The 21,229-nt window shown below is 47.6% G+C and overlaps 2 protein-coding genes across 2 annotated transcripts; both read right to left on the bottom strand.

The window, feature by feature from the left end:
* Positions 1-8,081: 8,081 nt before the first annotated feature.
* On the bottom strand, positions 8,082-9,378 carry LOC123440484 (NDR1/HIN1-like protein 10). Its single transcript, XM_045117049.1, has one exon. The coding sequence runs from the start codon at positions 9,045-9,047 to the stop codon at positions 8,322-8,324; it is 726 nt and encodes a 241-aa protein (XP_044972984.1). The 5' UTR covers positions 9,048-9,378; the 3' UTR covers positions 8,082-8,321.
* Positions 9,379-16,193: 6,815 nt separating this feature from the next.
* LOC123440483 (acidic endochitinase-like) lies at positions 16,194-17,410 on the bottom strand. The gene has a single exon (XM_045117047.1). It carries the CDS (start codon positions 17,292-17,294, stop codon positions 16,338-16,340), a length of 957 nt encoding a protein of 318 aa, XP_044972982.1. The 5' UTR covers positions 17,295-17,410; the 3' UTR covers positions 16,194-16,337.
* Between the last annotated feature and the right edge of the window lie 3,819 nt (positions 17,411-21,229).

Here is a 21,229-nt window from a genome sequence, read left to right as displayed (position 1 = left end):
TGGCTCCTGCCGGTTGCCGTACCATCGACGTGTAAGTCGATATTAACTATTACAACATGATCATCTCCTACATCCAATATATCACATCACATCGTTGGCCATATCACATCACAAGCATACCCTGCAAAAACAAGTTAGACGTCCTCTAATTGCTGTTGCATGTTTTACGTGGTGACCATGGGTATCTAGTAGGATCGCATGTTACTTACGCAAACACCACAACGGAGATATATGAATTGCTATTTAACATCATCCAAGGACCTCCTCGGTCAAATCCGATTCAACTAAAGTTGAGAAACCGACACTCGCCAGTCATCTTTGAGCAACGGATTTACTAGTAGCGATGAAACCAGTCTCTCGTAAACGTACGAGTAATGTCGGTCCGAGCCGCTTCGATCCAACAATACCGCGGAATCAAGAAAAGACTAAGGAGGGCAGCAAATCGCACATCACCGCCCACAAAAACTTTTGTGTTCTACTCGAGATAACATCTACGCATGACCCTACCTCACGATGCCACTGTTGAGTAACGTCGCATGGGAAACAAAAATTTTCCTACGCGCACGAAGACCTATCATGGTGATGTCCATCTACGAGAGGGGATTTCCGATCTACGTACCCTTGTGGATCGCACAGCAGAAGCGTTAAGGAACACGGTTGATGTAGTGGAATGTCCTCACGGCCCTCGATCCGCCCCGCGAACCGTCCCATGAACCGTCCCGTGATCCGTCCCACGATCCACTCCGATCTAGTGCCGAACGGACGGCACCTCCGCGTTCAGCACACGTACAGCTCGACGATGATCTCGGCCTTCTTGATCCAGCAAGAGAGACAGAGAGGTAGATGACTTCTCCGGCAGCGTGAAGGCGCTCCGGAGGTTGGTGGTGATCTAATCTCAGCAGGGCTCCGCCCGAGCTCCGAAGAAACGCGATCTAGAGGAAAAACAGTGGAGGTATGTGGTCGGGCTGCCGTGAAAAAGTTGTCTCAAATCAGCCATAAAACCTCCATATATATAGGTGGGAGGGGAGGGGCCTTGCCCCCCAAGGGGTTCGGCCGAACCAAGGGGGAGAATCCTCCCCTTCCAATCCTAGTCCAACTAGGATTGGAAGGTGGAGTCCTTCTCCACTTTCCCACTTCCCCCTTTTTTATTTTCTCTTTGATTTTTCTTTCTCCTGCGCATAGGGCTTCTTGGGCTGTCCCACCAGCGCACTAAGGGCTGGTGTGGCACCCCTAAGGCCTATGGGCTTCCCCCGGGTGGGCTTCCCCCCCCCCCCCCCCCGGTGAACATCCGGAAACCATTCGTCCCGGTACATTCCCGGTAACTCCAAAAAACTTACGGTAATAAAATGAGGTCATCCTATATATCAATCTTCGTCTCCGGACCATTCCGAAAACCCTCGTGATGTCCGTGATCTCATCCGGGACTCTGAACAACATTCGGTAACCAACCATATAACACAAATATGCATAAAACAACGTCGAACCTTAAGTGTGCAGACCCTGCGGGTTCAAGAACTATGTAGACATGACTCGAGAGACTCCTCGGTCAATATCTAATAGTGGGACCTGGATGCCCATATTGGATCCTATATATTCTCCGAAGATCTTATCGGTTGAACCTCAGTGCCAAGGATTCATATAATCCCGTATGTCATTCCCTTTGTCCTTCGGTATGTTACTTGCCCGAGATTCGATCGTCAGTATCCACATACCTATTTCAATCTCGGTTACCGGCAAGTCTCTTTACTCGTTCCGTAATACAAGATCCCGTAACTTACACTAAGTCACATTGCTTGCAAGGCTTGTGTGTGATATTGTATTACCGAGTGGGCCCCGAGATACCTCTCCGTCACACGGAGTGACAAATCCCAGTCTCGATCCATACTAACTCAACGAACACCTTCGGAGATACCTGTAGAGCATCTTTATAGTCACCCAGTTACGTTGCGACGTTTGATACACACAAAGCATTCCTCCGGTGTCAGTGAGTTATATGATCTCATGGTCATAGGAATAAATACTTGACATGCACAAAAGAGTAGCAACAGAATGACACGATCAACATGCTACGTTTATTAGTTTGGGTCTAGTCCATCACATGATTCTCCTAATGATGTGATCCCGTTATCAAGTAACAACACTTGCCTATGGTCAGGAAACCTTGACCATCCTTGATCAACGAGCCAGTCAACTAGAGGCTTACTAGGGACAGTGTTTTGTCTATGTATCCACACAAGTATTGTGTTTCCAATCAATACAATTATAGCATGGACATAAACGATTATCATGAACAAAGAAATATAATAATAACTAATTAATTATTGCCTCTAGGGCATATTTCCAACAATAAATGCATCTTCATAGGACACCCAAAACAGTTGGGTATACCTCCTATCTCAGATCCAGAAGCAAAAGTGTTTGCTTCTAGAAACGGGTCCTTTCTGGAGGAAAGGTTTCTCTCGAAAGAGTTGAGTGGGAGTATGGTGGATAATTGATGAGGTTATTGAACCATCACTTCAACCAGTATAAGGCAGGGCGCAGGAAATTGTTCATGTGGCGTCTACACCAATTGAAGTGGAAGCGTATGATGGTGATCATGAAGTTTCGGATCAAGTCACAACCAAAACCCTCGTAGGCGGACAAGGATGCGTACTACTACAGAGTGGTATGGTAAAGCTGTCTTAGAGGTCATGTTGTTGGACAACAATGAACCTGCGAGATATGGAAAAGCGATGGTGGGCCCAGATTCCGAAAAATGGCTGGAAGCCATGAAATCCGAGAGAGGATCCATGTATGAAAAACAAAGTATAGATTTCTGTGGAACCACTTGATGGTCATAAGACTATTAACTGTGAATGGGTCTTTAAAAGAAGACATACGATGATGGTGAAAAGTCAACATTAAGAAAGCTTGACTTGTCGCAAAGGTGTTTTCAACAAAGTTCAAAGAGTTTACTACGATGAGACTTTCTCACTCGTAGCGATGCTGAAAGTCTGTTGAAATAATGTTAGCAGTTGCTGCATCATTTGTGAATTATTGCAGATAGGATGTCAAAATATTGTTTCCTCGACGGTTTCCTTGAGGAAAGGTTGTATGTGATACAACCAGAAGATTTTATTGATCCTAAAGGGTGCTAACAAGTATGCAAAGCTCCAGCGATCCTTCTATGGACTGGAGCAAGCATCTCGGAGTTGGAATATACACTTTGATGAGATGATCAAAGTTTTTGGTTCTATACAAAGTTTGTGAGAAACTTGTATTTCCAAAAGGTGAGTGGGAGCACTATAGGATTTCTAATAAATATATGTGGTAGACATACTGTTGATCAGAAATAATGTAGAATTTTTGCAAAGCATAAAGGGTTGTTTGAAAGGAGTTTTTTTAAAAGGAAAACCTAGATGTAGCTACTTGAGAGTTATGCATGAAGATCTATAAAGATAGATCAAAGTGCTTAATGGAACTTTCAACGAAATGCATACCTTGACAAGTTTTTGAAGGAGTTCATAATAGATCAGCAAAGAAGGAGTTCTTGGCTATGTTGTAAGGTGTAAATTTGAGTACGACTCAAAGCCCGACCACGGCAGAAGAAAGAGAAAGGACGAATGTCGTCCCCTATGCTTCAGCCGTAGGCTCTACAAGTATGCTATGGTGCGAACCGCACCTAAAGCGTGCCTTGCCATGAGTCAATCGTGGGGTACAAGAGTGATCCAGGAATGGATCACTGGACAGCGGTCGAAGTTATCCTTAGTAACTGATGGACTAAGGAATTTTTCTCAATTATGGAGGTGATTAAAGAGTTCGTCGTAAAGGAGTTACGTCGATGCAAGCTTTGTCACTAATCCGGAGGACTATGAGTAGTAAACCGGATTCGTATAGTGGAGCAATCATTTGGAATGGTTCCAGATGGGGCGTAGTAGCATCTATAGGATGTTGTAGAGATTTGTAAAGCACACACGGATCTGAAAGGTTCAGACCCGTTGACTATAAACCTCTCTCACAAGCAAGACATGATCGAACCCCGGAACTGTATGGGTGTTGCATTCATTGCAATCACATAGTGATGTGAACTAGATTATTGACTCTAGTGCAAGTGGGAGACTGATGGAAATATGCCCTAGAGGCAATAATAAAATGGTTATTATGATATTTCTTTGTTCAAGATAATCGTCTATTGTTCATGCTATAATTGTATTAACAAGGAACAGTAATACATGTGTGGATAAATAGATCACAATGTGTCCCTAGCAAGCCTCTAGTTCGCTAGCTCGTTGATCAATAGATGATCATGGTTTCCTGATCATGGACATTGGATGTCATTGATAACGGGATCACATCATTAGGAGAATGATGTGATGGATAAGACCCAATCCTAAGCATAGCACTAGATCGTGTTGTTCGTATGCTAAAGCTTTTCTAATGTCAAGTATCTTTTCCTATGACCGTGAGATTGTGCAACTCCCGGATACAGTAGGAGTGCTTTGGGTGTATCAAACGTCACAACGTAACTGGGTGACTATAAAGGTGCACTACGGGTATCTCCGAAAGTATCTGTTGGGTTGGTACGAATCGAGATCGGGATCTGTCACTCCGTGTGACGGAGAGGTATCTCTGGGCCCACTCGGTAGAACATCATCATAATTAGCTCAATGTGACTAAGGAGTTAGTCACGGGATGATGTGCTATGGAACGAGTAAAGAGACTTGCCGGCAACGAGATTGAACAAGGTATGGGGATACCGACGATCGAATCTCGGCCAAGTTCTATACCGGTAGACAAAGGGAATTGTATATGGGATTGATTGAATCCTTGACATCGTGGTTCATCCGATGAGAACATCGTGGAACATGCGGGAGCCACCATGGGTATCCAGACCCTACTGATGGTTATTGGCCGGAGAGGTGTCTCGTTCATGTCTGCATGCCTCCCGAACCCATAGGGTCTACACACTTAAGGTTCGATGACGCCAGGGTTATAGGGAATTGTTATACGAGGTTACCGAAGGTTGTTCGGAGTCCTGGATGAGATCCCGGATGTCACGAGGAGCTCCGGAATAGTCCGGAGGTAAAGAATTATATATAGGAAGTGAGGATTTGGTCGCCGGAATTGTTTCGGGCGACACCGGTAATGTACCGGGACCACCGAAAGGGTTTCGGGGGTCCAACGGTAGGGGCCACCAGCCCCAAAGGCTTGCATGGGCCAAAAGGTGGAAGGGCACCAGCCTAGAGTGGGCTGGTGCGCCTCCCACCTAGGCCCAAGGCGCCACAAGAGAGGGAAGGGGGGACCCTAGTGCAGATGGGCCTAAGGCCCATCTGGGGTGCGCCACCCCCTCTCCCTTGCCCTGGCCGCCACCACCAGCCCTAGATGGGGCTGCCGCACCCTTTGGGGGTGGGAACCCTAAAGGGGGCACCCCCTCCCTCTCCCCCTATATATAGTGGAGCTTTCGGCTGATTTGAGACACACGAAATCTCTCTCTCGGCGCAGCCCTGCTTCTCCTCTTTCTCCTCTCCCACAGTGCTTGGCGAAGCCCTGCCGGGAGACCTCGTAGCTCCACCGCCACCACACCGTGGTGATGCCGGAGCTCTCCCTCAACCTCTCCATCCTCCTTGCTGGATCAAGGCGTGGGAGACGTCACCGGGCTGTATGTGTGTTGAACGCGGAGGTGTCGTGATTCGGCACATAGATCGGAACCGACCGTGATCTGAATCGCTGCGAGTACGACTCCATCGACCACGTTCATAGTAACGCTTCCGCTTAGCGATCTTCAAAGGTATGAAGATGCTCTACAACCTCTCTCATTGCTGGTCTCTCCATAGATAGATCCTTGTATGGCGTAGGAAAATTTTGAATTCACTACGTTACCCAACACCCCTATCCAGTATATTTTTGGCCCAGAAATTCTTAAATTTTCTAGAAAAATTCTTCGTAAAGTTTGAGGTCATTTGGTGCAAGTTGATTTTTCTGCCTTTTTCTCGGTTTCCATGTCGAGAATTCCAGTTTCAAAATATCTTCCTCTGAGTGATGTACCTTCCATATTTAGAGTGAAAGAACATGTTCAAGATCTGAGGTGTAATAATAATAATTAAGGATCTGAACATAATATCTTCCACCAAGTAATCCAAGAAGCATCAACTACAAGACGTAATCAACACAACTAGCAACCCACAGGTACCAATCTGGGGTTTTGAGACAGCGATTGAATACCAGAGATGAACTATGGTTGGAGATGAGATGGTGTTGGTTAAGATGTCGATGAAGATTGATCCTCCCATGAAGGAGGAAGTGTTGGTGATGACGGTGGCTTTGATTTCCCCCTCCTTGAGGGAAGTTTCCCCAGCAGAATCTCTCTACCGAAGAGCAAAAAGGCCTCTGTCTAGGTTTCCGCCTCGAGACGGTGGCGCTTTGTCCCAAAAAAATAACTTATGGTTTTTCTTGGGTAAAACACACCATATATGAGAAGATGGTCACGAAAGGGCCACTAGGCGGCCAACAAGACATCAGGGCGTGGCCTGGGGGGGCATGTTGGCTTGTGGCGAGAAGGTGACCCCTCTCCAATATATTTTTGGCCCAGAAATTCTTAAATATTCTAAAAAAATCTTCGTAAAGTTTTAGGTCATTTGGTGCAAGTTGATTTTTCTGCCTTTTTCTCGGTTTCCATGTCGATAATTCCAGTTTCCAAATATCTTCCTGTGAGTGATGGACCTTGCATATTCAGAGTGAAAGAACATCAGAATTGTATGATAGTAAGAGATAGTGGGCAAGATTAACACAAATATCAATAGTAATTCATGATGCAAAATGGACGTATCAAAATCTAAGCCCACCTCTCTCTCTCTCTCTCTCACACACACACACAGAGAGAGAGAGAGAGGGAGGAGAGAGAGAGGGAGAGAGAGGGAGAGAGGCAGAGGGAGAGAGAGGCAGAGGGAGGGAGAGGGCGGGAGGGAGAGAGAGAGCGAGAAAGAGAGAGAGGGAGGGGGAGGGAGGGCGGGAGGGAGAGAGAGAGAGCGAGAGGCACCTGCATGACAGGGAGGAGGCGCTGGAGAAGATGCATCAGCGGGAGTGGAGTCCTAGGGGGTGTGGAGGAGACGACGACATGACCATGTGAGGGAGAGCAGAAGCGACGGCGTGACAGGGAGTGAAAGAGTAGCACATCGTCGAGGTCGGCCTCCCACACACCTTCCGCCGGGGAGAACGACGACGAGCGTCCCGAGCGCGAGCGCGGCCTAGTCATGAGGGATTTGTAGCACCCCCGCGAGTGAGCAGCCCCCACGCGCCCGGGACCCAGCGCCACGAGCTTCGCCTTGAGATGCTCTAGGATTTGTGTGAGCGTGCCCTTCGGGAAGAGCAGCTTGGGGATCGGCAATAGGTCACGTTCTTGCTTGCCGCGTCCAAGGGCGAGGAGTCGATGATGGCGGCGCGAGGGCGACGGGGAGAGGAGTGGTGGCGGCGAACACGGCAATGGGAGAGGAAGGGGAGGAGATGCAGGAGCGCGATGACGGCTGTACTAGGGCGATCGAGAGAGCAGTGGTGGGTTAGGGTTTGGAAGGAGAGAGCGATGCGAGTACATGAGGAAGAGGGGAGGGGGCGCGAGTGCGGTAGTGGCTTCCTTTTATATGCGAGCATGCAAAATAACGGAAATGCCCTCGAAAGGGCACGGGAATAACGACGATGGCACGAACGGAGAGTGAACCTATTCATTGCTACAACACCGCTTTATAATCCGTCAGCCGAGGCCTCTCCAGCTCGAGATCCGACGACCGAAAATACATCAAGCAAATCGATCTGATTGCCGAAAGTGCCTGAACTTTGAGAGAGCTAGAAAGTTGTTGAGGTTCTTATTCTTGGATATTGTCATGAGTCCATGTCAAAATGTGAACTTCTTCCTCTATCAAAAATAAATATCTTTAGTATAATTTTGTATTAAAATTAGTATTTTTCTGTCTCAAAATAAATGTCTGGACTTTATACTAGCTCTAATACAAAATTGTGTTAAGCTTGAGACAGTTGTTTTGGGAAGCAAGGAGTATAAAATTAAGACATTTATTTTAGAACGGAGGGAGTATTTGAAATTTGGACGCTAGTTCCCAGTATAATAAGTTGTATAAAAACGAATTCAATGTGCCGAATTATTCATAGATATATACACATCTAATGAAAACGAAAGAACGTAGACGCGGTTACATACAAGAATATAAGCACGGCCATCTGTCTAATTCACGTTTCCAAAATGACAAACACATACTACCAGCGTCAAACTAAACATAATCGTCGGCACGGCAGCCGGCGTAAGCGTCCCGTTGTGATGGATCGTCGCGCGCGGATCAGAAGTCCACGCCGCACCTCGTCCCCAGCATCGTGGGCACCGGCACCGCACTCGCGTTCGCGTTCGGCGCCGGCAGGCGGAGCGTGCAGCTGATCTTGCTCTTGCGGCGCGCGTTGAAGACCCTGACCTTGAACCCGAGGTCGGCGTACAGCCTAACCTTGACGATGTACAAACCGTCGCTCCTCTCCCTCTGGTACGAGCGCAGCGCGCCGCGGTCGTCGACGGCGGACGAGCCGGCGAACGCGGCCGTGACGGTGTGCTCGCCCTTCCTCTCCAGGTAGAAGGGGTCGACGGGGTCGAACCCGAAGCGCTCGCCGTCGTAGGACGCCTGCGCCTCGGCGTACTCGTAGTGGATGCGGAAGCGGTTGGGGTTGCGGACGCGGACGTCCACGGTGAGGTTGTACTGGAGGATCCCCTCGCCGCCGCGGCGGCCGCCGCCTTCGGACAGGTCGAAGCGGGAGAGCGTGGCGGAGACGGCGGTGGCCCTGACGGCGCCCGGGCGCAGGATGAGCCAGAGCACGAGGACGGCAGCCCCCAGCGCGATGACGACGAGGGCGATGACCTTGAAGACGAAGCAGAGGAAGCAGCCGGGCGCGCTCCGGCGCGGGGCGGGCGGAGGGGGAGGCGGCGGCGCGTAGTACGCCGGCTGCTGCGGGGCCGGGTACGCGTAGTAGGGCGCCGCGTTCGCCGGCGGCTGCGGCTGCGGCTTCTCGTAGGAGGCCATCTGCGCGTCCTGAACTGAACTGATGATCTCCTCGGCAAGGCGACGGATGTGTTGGTAGTTAGAATGGGTAACTGATGGACCAACGATCGCCGGCGATGGAATTTATATGGCGTTCTTGACGCGTCCTGGCCGTTCCTGACGCGTTTGCTTTGGGCAAGACTCGCTTGATTTTTGGTGTTGAAATTTCGCAGGTCACGACTTGCGAAGAAGAGGTGGGTGGGAGAGAGACGATTTGGCAGTAGTAGACTAGTAGGAGAAGAAGGCCGCAGGGTAGCTGCTGGTATCACCCGAAACTTCGTGGAAGTAGAAGATCATGCGGTTTGAGCTTGGCTTTTATTGGTTGCTCATTAGCTCCGCTATTGCTAATTTCCATTTAAAACCGATCTTTCTTCTCTCTTAAGAAAACGACCGGTCTCCCCTGGTACTTCATTCTACGTCGTATTTTGTTGAGCGTACGTCACGCGTATCAGAAGTTGACCGTGGATATTTGCACTGGTAGTAGTTGTACACATCGTTGCTGCAAGGGAAACGTTTATACACAGCGCGCCGGTTTCGGTCGGACACACCGTGTTCGTCCGATCTAGGCGTATCGTGCGCGTCCCCTCTGCGCAGGTCGCCGTCGTCCCCTTCCCCCGCGCAGGCGTCGTCGTCGTGTGCTTCCTCTCTGTGCAGGTCGCTGTCACCCCCTCCCCTGCGCAGGCCGCCGTCGCCCCCTCCCCCGCAGGCACTGCCGCATGCCCTCGTACCCCTCGCTGGCGCTGCTACAAAACCACCATCGCCGGTGCTCGGGCCGAGCCACAGGGGAGATGACATGGTTGCCTCCTGTCATGGACGGATCTGTGTGTATGCATCTATTAAAAAAAGCTACAAGCGGTGTGCAAAAAGCTTCAAACGGCATAAAAAAAGGTTCAACGTTGATAAAAGAAGTTCCAACCACGTCCATGAGAGTTGCAACCAAATTTTGCCGGAGTTTGTAGCCGGAGTTGCAACCATGATGAAAAAATATTGCAACCATTATACAAATTTGCTACATCAATCATTCTTTTTTGTTGCAACCGTATTGTTTTTTTGCTACAACCTTGACATGGGCGAGTTGCAACCATGATGGAAAATGCTGCAACCATTATACAAATTTGCTACATCAGTCATTTTTTTTGTTGCAACCGTATTGTTTTTTTGCTACAACCGTTGACATGGGCGAGTTGCAATCATGATGGGAAATGTTGCAACCATTATACATTTTTGCTACATTTGTCGTTCTGTTTTTGTTGCAACCGTATTGTTTTTTACAAGGGTTGCAACCATGAGCGCAAGCTGCTACATCCACGGAGGTTAGAAACGCACAGAAGGCTAGGTGAGGGCGGCGAGGGCGGCGACCGGCGGCGACCGACGGTGAGGACGACCGACGGTGAGGAGGTGAGGCGAGGCGGTCAGCGTGCGCTGGAGCGTCGGCGCGTGCGAGGTGGGCCTCCCCCTTTCCCCGTGCGAGAGGTTAAAGATAAGAGGGGTCGGGACGACGGGATCTGACGGTTCGGGGAGGCCAAATCTAACGGCCGAAGCTCGACCGTCCCAACAGTTGGGCCGGCGCGCCGGCGCAGAGTGCTTCCCTTGCTGCAAACATCCTTTCTCACCTGCTCGAAAGCCCGCAATAACTTACGCGGTGAAAATAAGTGGCTTCTGGTCCAGTCATTTCTCACCTACTATCGGAGCAATCATTTTTCAGAGGGTAAAGATACATATCTACGCCTTTCAAAATAAGATACATGAGAGACGATTTTCTATGCATGATGATAGCTACACATCCTTTGATATAAATGTCTATTTTGATATACGAGGTGTCGGGTTTTAATGGCATTGGCACAAGTATATTTTTATACAAATGACCTTTTCTCGTTTTTATTTGTTTTTTTGTTACCTTTTTGACACAAGTGTCTTTTTGTTTTGTAGAAAGGGCGTTTCTCATTTTTCTCGATCTTTTTTCCTTGCCTTTTTGGCATAATTCCACGTTTGCTTGCCTCGCTGATCCAAAACCACGATATTTTCGTTATAGAGTTATTTTTCATATTTTAAAATAATTTATAAAAGTAATAAGAGATACAAATTGAGGTCATGTGTAGCTATCATCATGTGTAGCAAATTATTTCTCTAAGATACATATCTATGGAATATCCAATTCTGAGCCCGGCCTCATCTGCATCCAGTCAGAAAAAATCATAAAAAATATATATATAATTCAAAAAATCAATTTTTTTGTGCAGGATAGATAATTTGATGCATGAGGTGCACTTCAAATTTCAGACCATTTGGAAATTCAAGTAGCACTCATAAAAAAAATTAAGGTTCGAACAATACATGAACAATATTTTTTTTAAAGACCAAATTTGCTTTTTTCCGAGAGTTACTCCTATGTTTAATTAATTTGAAAAATTCGAGCAAACATCACAGATCAAATTATCTACCGTGACAAAAAATGGAATTTTTAATTTTCCTAGAAATAGTTTTGAATTCTTTATTTAACATGGGTGCAGATGAGCCTCTTAGCCAAAATGCCTCATCTCATATCTATGCCTTTCAAAAGAAGATACATATGTATTGGCTAGTTTTTTTAGCTCGACTTAACATAAGTATAAGTTGTTTTAATTGGGAATCATTCTTCATCCTCTTCGGCGCCCAAGGCGCCAGAAGCGGCAGTGGCTGATCTACACGCCTCATCGGTGAGATAGTGACGAACCCATGAATTGAGATTTGTCGGGGCGGTGGACGTCGATGGATCTTCATTGCGTTGCGCCAAAGGTCGCTAGGCATGGGAGATGCCCTGCTCCGTCACTCGAGAGCTGGGGCGGCGGCCCTAGCTCGCCCCAATGGTGGATCTGTCACTGGGTGAAACTACATGCCACCTCTCCCTTTGTGCGTCGCTCATTGGTGGGGACCCACGGGGATTCATTCCCACATTGGTATGTTTAGAAATAAATTTAGATTTTGTCATTGGTATGCTGGGACGATGGTGTTGTCATGGACATGGAATAGTTTCTCTATGTCTCTTTGTTTCAGTGGTATTTCTTCTGCTCGAGTTTCGACCGACACAAATTGGCCAGCCTCAGCCTGGTCGGGGAGCGTGGGACAGTTGTTTCCCAGACATCATCTGGCTGGACCGGCGTTCCATAGGTCAAGTTTGCCATTTGTTTTTTTGAACAGTGATTTACTATGTAGATGCAACCGTTGCTTCTACAAACACATGGTTTCAACAAATTTGTTCCAATCAGGTGGATGAAGGAGAAAGAAGACTTCGGCACGCCGAAGTATTTGGATATACTTTTTAACTTATGGTAAGTGTGTATTTTAGGGCTTGTGCTATTTAATTCTCCTATATGGCATTTAAACTTCTAAAAAATAAGAAATCAATATAGAAGATTTTCTTAAAGTTGAGCCTTTGAAAAGTTTCGTGTGTGTAGGATTTATACCATTCATCTATCAATATCTACTCTAGCTAATGACATTCGCGCAAAAAGAAGACTATGACACTAGGCGTTGTTCGAATGGAGGGTATACCCCGCCTATCCATATTGCACCATTTTTTCTACTTATGAAACATCATCACAATATGTTTTCTTAGTATTTCATCAGAAATGTTGCAGCATGTCAAGCATATACTCGCAACCCTTTTTCTCCATACAATAAATTCTTGTTGATCACACCAAAACAATGAGAAAAGTCATCGCATTATACGCAACATAGAACCGGGCATCGATAACAAGTCAACAACACTAAAAAAATTTGTTGCGTGGACACAACATTGCAATGGGCCAGAAACGTTGCAACATGACCCCATGTGTATTGTAGTAGAATATACACAAGGATGAAGGTTGTGAAACCAACCTATGAAACATAAGAAACCCTAAGTATTTCAGATGAAAACATAAAAAAATATAAACAAAAATACTTATACAACCAGAAATTTGGAGAGTTATCTTGTTGCCTCGAGCTCGCCAGCAATTAGCACGACCCGGCCATCACCGCAATGTAGCTATACGGAATCTAAGAGCTCACGAGGGAAAAGTACATTTTGAGCTCGGATGAACAAAAAAAATACAATATTTTTATTTACTATTCATGCGCGTACATCTGAGCTAGAGCTCAAATACTCCACCCCGCGAGCCACCATCTTGCTCAAGCTTTTCACAATATATGGTGTTTTATGTTGATTTTCACAAGCCTGATAAAATTTTCAAAGCTTCACCTTGAACAAAACGGACATTCACTACAAATTGTCATGGAGGAAAGTGATTCTTAGGACATCTCCAACACGGACCCATAACCTTTCTCATGTATTCATATGCGAACAAAGGTGACGTGTTGGCGTATATGTATGTCAAAATTGGCCATCTAACGGTGTTCGCATACGTTTCAAGCCGGATTTCAACTTAGCGGAAGAAATTCATGCAAACCGGATGATATTTATCAATTTGAATAGAAAATAGCACAAATCATTCATATATGGCATGAAAATAAATCTAGTACAACAATGTCTCAAATTCGATATCCAACAAGTTTTTCAATAAGGGATCATGTCGTGCCACATATACTGGCAATTCAGCTTCATCTAACAGCGTGTGTATGTAAATGACCGTCTTCTTTCATTTGGTACATCACTACAATGCGTACGGGCTACATAATGTGTAAAGTAACATAGAATGAATGGATGATTCAATCAACAAGTTGAGGAAGAACAAGCAAAACTTATGATTTCCTCCTCAGCCACGTGCAATGGCCACCTTGCCTCCAGCTGAGCAACTGCGTGAAAAAACTTGATGACGATGGTCTGACTAGCGTACCATAGATATGATAACGAGCTCACATTGGCAATCATGGATGATGTGCATGTCGTAGGGCGCAATGTGCGTCCAATGATCCATGCACTTTATGCGAGAAAGTCCCCTCTCCGCTGCTGCCTACAAAATCCACGGATACGACCTACCAGACATGCACAACAACTCATCCTCCATGCCCAAGTAACCGTCATCCATCTTACTCTGAAAATAAGACATGGCGTCTCAAATTAGGCTAAGTGGCATTTGATTGAACACCTGCAGGGCATGCTGGCCACCATGGAAGTCGTCGACAGAGTGGAGGAGTGTAACGCCCCGGAGACACCCGTCGGCGGTTGTTACTCCTGATGGGATCTAGACTGGCCCCACATATCAATACTAGTCTTTTCTGTGCACTTTGTCCTCACTCATGCGCACCCGGGATCAACTTCTCGGTCGGTCGCCCATCCTAGAACTACTTCAAGCCGAGCACGCTTAATCTAGGAGTTCTGTTCGAATGGGCTCCCGGAAAAGAAGGAATTCCTTAATGATATGAGTAGTCTATCATCCCTAATAAGTCAGGCTATCACACGGAGTGTATCCGGATACAAACAACTTCAAGATGGATAACACCTTCATAAAAGACGAGTGGACGCGTAAGTGCTAGTTGCGAACGTCCAGCAATGCATGTATAACAGCCGGAGAGGCACATCGGCAATGACGGAGATGAAAGGTGCGCATGCAAAGCAAGAAAAGAGGTATTTTTTAGATAATGCAAGAAAAGAGGTGATAGAGCATAAGGAAATGGGACCGGGAGAGCGGATTTCAGTGGGCCTAAGACGTCGGAGTCCAACGTGGCTATTGTCCGCCTCCCGCAAAACCTGGTCTATGTCTCCATGTTGCTACTCCCTCCGTTCCTAAATATAAGACCTTTTAGACATTCCATTATGAACTAGATACGGATGTACATAGACATATTTAAAGTTTAGATTCAATCATTTTACTTCGTATGTAGTCCATAGTGTAATTTCTAAAAGTTTTTATATTTAGAAACGAAGGGAGTAGAAAAGTGCAGTCGGACTGTCATGGATTGATACAAAGCCGCATTGGATAACATAACATGACCGGATCACACGGTTTGCATCCGGATCGTACTATTCGCACGAATGCGGGTGGTTTGAGGGTTTGTTGTCCTTTGAGCATCTCCAACAGCCGCCTCAAAAGGCGCGCGCGGTAAACCGAGTTTTTTGCGCGCGCGGGGCGTTTCGACACGCTCCAGCGGTGGCAGGCAACTCGCGCGCGCGGGAAAAGGCGGCAGCTCGCGTGCTATTTTTGGCGCACCGCTTCCGGCGCGCCTTTAAATTGCGGCGCTCGCCACGCGCCTATTCCACACACTTCTCTTCCTCTTCCTCTGCCACGCGCGCCTCCACCGCTTCCTCGTTGCTTTCGCTGCCACGCGCGCCCCCGCCGCTCCAGCGCCCCGCCACCGACATGCCACCATGCCGCCGCACCGCCAAGGAGCGTCGGGCTACCGCGGCGTCCGCCAGCGCCCCAACGGCGGTTTCTACTCCGAGATACGGTCCGACGAACTTTGGCTCGGCCTCGGCACCTTCGGGACGGCGCGCGAGGCCGCCTGCGCGTACGACGCGACGGCGTGGCGCCTAGGCAGGCCGCGCGCAGATGAACTTCCAGGACGTCTACTCGTTCCAGCAGGCGTTGGACCGTGCCCCGCCGCCTCGTCTTAACACGGCAGAAGACCGTGCAGAGCACGCCAAGCGGCAGCGCCGCCTACTCGTTGTCCAGGAGGACGAGCGGGTCATGGCGGAATGGCGTCGGTGCCACCCGAAGGACGTCACATACGAGCAAACCTACTGGGCAAGGCACCGGGAGGAGGAGGCGCAAAGGCGCCACAACCGGCGGTTGGACAGGCGTCGGTGGAAGGCCCTGGCGATATCGCAGTGCGAAATCGTTGAGAATGGTGGGCAGTCGATCTTTACGTCTGACGATGATCGTTGGACGGACATATGGCTCGATACCTCGGACGAGACCAGCGAGGATGGCGACGATGATGATGGTGCCGACGACTGAAAGTAGGTTGTAGCTGCACTATCTAGTAGTTTTATCTATCTATATATCTTTTTTTATCTATGTAAGCTATGGAACTATGTAAAATATCTATATATCTTTTTTTATCTATAAATTTTATTTTAGTTCTTAAAAAAATGTACGCAATGTATAGCGCGATGCCTTTTTCGTCGTCGCTGGAGCTACGCGCGCGCTTTTTTCACGTCGCTGCTGAAGCCAGCGCTGACGGCCACGCAAAACTAGGCGAAGTGCGCGGCAAACAAGTTTTTAACGAGCGCGATGAATACAATTATACATTTCGTCCTGTTATTATCTTTGCTCAATACTATCAGGCTTCGAGATATGTTATTGGTACGTGGTCAATACTATCCCTGACCGGAGCTTAGCAGTTAATACCAGCTCACAGGCTGGGCTTGACCTTGTCGCTGTACCCGGTCTTCCCGTCGTAGAACCTCGACCACAGCATGATGCCACCGTACTTCTTCGACTTCTTCACCACCGGCAGCACCTTGGACACCAGGTCTGTCGTCTCCACGAACCCGGTGCCGGCGGCCTCGAGCGCCGCCGGGAGCCCCAGGAACACCTGCCTCGCCGGTATCGCCGTCCACTGCTCCCACGCGCGCGCCAGGTTGCCCACCCCGCTGTCCGTGGTGTACTGGCACGGCGGGTTGTTATAGAACTGCACCCACACGTAGTCGAACAGGCCCGTGCCGAGCGCGCCGCCGAGCCCGCCGAGCGACGCGTCCGGGAACGGGCACTGCGGCGCCGCCGCTAGGTACACTTTCTTGTGCTCGCGCCCCTTCCCCGAGTACTTCTTGAGCTCCCGCGCCAGGTCGTCCCAGTGCGCGCTCCCGCCGCTCTCGATGTCGAAGTCGACGCCGTCGAGGACGGCGTCCCCGAGGGGCCTCGATGCCGACGTGCCGCCGAGGTAGTTCTCCCAGAGGTACCTCGCGACCAGCCTAGCGTCCGCGCGGGACGAGAGGCCGTAGCTGCCGACGCCGCCGCCGATGGAGAGCAGGACCTTGATGCCGAGGCGCTGGCAGGACCTGACGTCAGCGCCCACGAAGGTGCACGATCCGCTGGTCGCCGGGTCGCAGTGGCCGGCCAGGTTCAGCAGCGGCGCCTGGCCCTTGCCGAAGGTGTACAGGAAGGCCACGTTGACGAACTTGTAGTTGCCGCTGGCGCAGGTCTGGGCCAGCGTGCCTTCGTTGCCGTTCTGGCCCCAGTAGATCGCGATGCCGCCTGCGCGCGCTCCGGCGGCCAGTCCGGCCAATGACGCCACGGAAATTAGCAGCGCCGCCAGAAACAGGTCGCTCGCCATCTTGATTTCTTGGCGGTGCCGATGATAGCCGAACATGAAGGACTGTGCGGACGAAGGCGCTTGGTCTCTGTGACTATATGTAGGTGAATCCAGGGAGGTCTCAGAGTTTGCGACTGTTCTGCCGCGCCGCCGGGCATGAGTGAGTGGCGAGTATTCTGAACATATCGTCGTGGTGAGAGGTGCTTCCACTTCGCTCGACGCCCCCGTATACCTTCTAAACTTTGCTTTGATTTGCTGAAAGGTTCAGTGCGAGATAGGGGTGCACTGAAGTTAATGCCACAATGCCCCTCCACTAGCACATTTCCAAAACCCGTGCGAGGTTGACCGAATTGTTCCTTCAAATGTGTAACCGGCGGCTTACTACAACCGATCCACAACACCCCTTTTCGAACGGATGCATGGTACCTAGCCAGTTAGCTGTACAAACCAAACAAATTCCATAATATACTCCGTTCGTTTTTAAATATAAGACCTTTTAAATATCACACTATGAACTAGATACAAATGTATATAGACACATTTTAAAGTATAAATTCATTTATTTTATTCCGTATGTAGTTTATAGTAGAATCTTTAAGAGTTCTTCTATTTAAAAACGAAGGGAGTGTTACGCATTGATCATTGTCATCAAGTTTACTCATGTAGTTACTCACCTCAAGGCAAGATAGACATTGCACGCGGAAGAGGAAACATGAGTTTTGTTTCTTCTTCCTTAATTTGTAGGTTGAATTATTCATTTACTTAATGTTGATATTTACGTTTTGTAGCCCGTACGCACTGCTACGATGTATCACAGGGGAACAACCAGTACACACACATATTGTTGGACGAAGTTGAAGGGACGGTATGCGTGGAACGACATGATACGTTGAAAAACTTGTTGGACATCGAATTTAGAACATTGTTGTACTTGCATGCTATGTATGGATTATTTGTGCTATTTTTTCGAACTTTGATGAATATCAAACGGTTTGCCTGAATTTCGTCCAGTAAGTCGAAACCTGGTTTAAAATATATGCGGCCAGTATTGGATGGTCGGCTCTAACATCCATGTCCGTGAAGTAGCCGTGAAGTAGCTCCTGTATCCGCAGACGGATACCTGAGCAAATTTACGGATCGATGTTGAGATGCCCTTAAATAAAAAATAATCATACCCATAATACCAAATATATATATCATATTTCATGGTATTCTAGATGTTTATTTAACATAAACTTGGTTAAAGTTGGAGTTTGACTTTGCATGGATCCAGGTCACACACACAAGTTAGCCCGGTCCTGATTTGTTAGACACAATTACCTCAGCCGTTGTCGAGGTTAGCCGTAGACCCTCTACGCTTTGGCAGCTGGAAATAATGTGCATTACGTCTTCGTGGCCTTGATGATATACTGGGCATAAGAAAGCCCAATGGTCGTTCTCAAAGTCGGAGTTGTCTCATCAATACTTTGAGTGGCCAACTATTGGCATAGGTTGATGCGGACTTGGTGCAGGTCATTGCGGTATGCGCCTCGCTGATAACACACAAATATAGGGGATCGCAACAGTTTTCGAGGGTAGAGTATTCAACCCAAATTTATTGATTCGACTCAAGGGAAAGTCAAAGAATATTCTCAAGTATTAGCAGTTGAGTTGTCAATTCAACCACACCTGAAAGATTTAGTATCTGCAGCAAAGTATCAGTAGCAAAATAGGGTGATAGCAGCAGTAGCAATAGTAACCAGTAGCAGCAAAGTCACAGGAGTAGCGACAAAGTAACGTAACAAGGACCAGTAGTGAAAGACTCGTAGGCATTGGATCGGTGATCAATGATTATGCCGGATGTGATTCAACATGCAACAGTTATAACACGGAGAGATATGTAACTAGCTCCAGTTCGTCAATCTAATATAGGCATGTATTCCGTATGTAGTCATACATGCTTAGGGAAAAGAACTTGCATGACATCCATTGTCCATCCCTCCCGTGGCAGCGGGGTCCTAATGGAAACTACGTGATATTAAGGTTCAACTTTCAATAAGAAACCGGACCAATGCATTAACACTTGGTGAATACATGAACTCCTCATACTATGGTCATCTCCGGGAGTGGTTTCGACTATTGTCACTCCGGGGTTGCCGGGTCATAACACATAGTAGGTAACTACAACTTGCAAGATAGGATCTAAAACACACATATATTGGCGACAACATAATAGGTTCAGATCTGAAATCATGGCACTCAGGCCCTAGTGACAAGCATAAAGCATGGCAAAGTAGTACCAACATCAATCTCAGAACATAGTGGATACTAGGGATCAATCCCCGTCAAAACTAACTCGATTACATGATAGATCTCATCCAACCCATCACCGTCGAGCATGCCTACGATGAGATTACTCACGAACGGTGAAGAGCATCATTGAATTGGCGATGAAGGAAGTTTGATGATGATGATGGCGACGATCTCCCCTCTCCGGAACCCAGAACGGATTCTAGATCTTCCCTCCAGATGAAGAACAGGAGGTGGCGGCGCCTCCGTATCGTAAAACGCGATGAACTCTTCTCCTTGATTTTTTTTCGGGCGAGACGGACTAAATAAAGATGGATTTGGAGGCGGTGGAGCATCGTGGGCTCCACAAGCCTGCCAGGCGCGGCCAGGGGGGCCCGCGCCTTGTGGGCTCACGGCTCCACTTCCTCCGCTGATTCTTGCGCCAGTATTTTTCATAAATTCCAGAAAAAATCTCTGTAAATTTTTCGGTCATTCCGAGAACTTTTATTTCTGCGCAAAAACAACACCATGGCAATTCTGCTAAAAACAGCGTTAGTCCGGGTTAGTTCCATTCAAATCATGCAAATTAGAGTCCAAAACACGGGCAAAAGAGTTCGGAGAAGTAGATACAACGGAGACGTATCAACTCCCCCAAGCTTAAAGCCTTCCTTGTCCTCAAGCAATTGAGTTGAAAAACTGAAAGAGACAAAAGAAAAAAATTGGCGAACTTTGTTTGATCTTGTTGTTGCAACTATGTCTAACTCATATATAGAGTTTCAGCAATATCACAAGCAAACCACATAAGCAAATGACATCTAGGTCTCACGGTAAACTCACATCAATGCCATAATCAACTAGCGAGCAAATAATAATAAGTTTCAAACGTCAACACTTCAATCAAAACAATTATGAAGCAGTACGAACAGATGGTATCTTGCTAGCTCTTTGTGAGACCGCAAAACATAAATGCATAGCACCTTCAAAGATCAAGGGCTGACTAAACATTGTAATTCATGGCAAAGAAGATCCAGTCACAGTCATACTCAACACAGTTAAAAGCAAAGCATAAAAATGATAGAGGTGCTCTCTAATTGGTGCTTTTATAAGGAGAGGATGACTCAACAGGAACATAAATAGACATGCCCTTCGCAGAGGGAAGCATTGATTTGCACAGGTGCCAGAGCTCAAGCTTTGAAAACAGAGATAATAATTTTGGGTGGCATGCTTTCATTGTCAACGCAATGACTAAGAGTTCTCAACATATTCCACGCTACACATGCTATAGGCGGTTCCCAAACAGAAAAGTAAAGTTTTGACTCCCCCACCACCAATCAATCACACTCCACGGCTAGCCGAATCCTCGGGTACCGTCCATACCAACATCAATACAGGGGAGTTTTGTTTGCAATTATCTTTTCGATTTGAGCATGGAACTGGGAATTCCAATTACCGACCGCTTTCTCGTAAATGATAGTGAATAAACACATATGGAGGATAACACGCCTAGCATGGAAGATACTGATAGCCCCCTGTCACCACATGAGCGGTTCGGGCATGCAAAACATATTATTTCTTGAAGGTTTAGAGAGTGGCACATGCAAATTTACTTGGAACGGCAGGTAGATACCGCATATAGGTAGGTATGGTGGACTCATATGGAAAAACTTTGGGTTTATGGAAGTGGATGCACAAGCAGTATTCCCGCTTAGTACAAGTGAAGGCTA

Source organism: Hordeum vulgare, chromosome 3H (genome assembly GCF_904849725.1).
Source record: "Hordeum vulgare subsp. vulgare chromosome 3H, MorexV3_pseudomolecules_assembly, whole genome shotgun sequence".
Classification (NCBI taxonomy): Eukaryota; Viridiplantae; Streptophyta; class Magnoliopsida; order Poales; family Poaceae; genus Hordeum; species Hordeum vulgare.
This window is presented reverse-complemented; position numbering and strand designations above follow the sequence as displayed.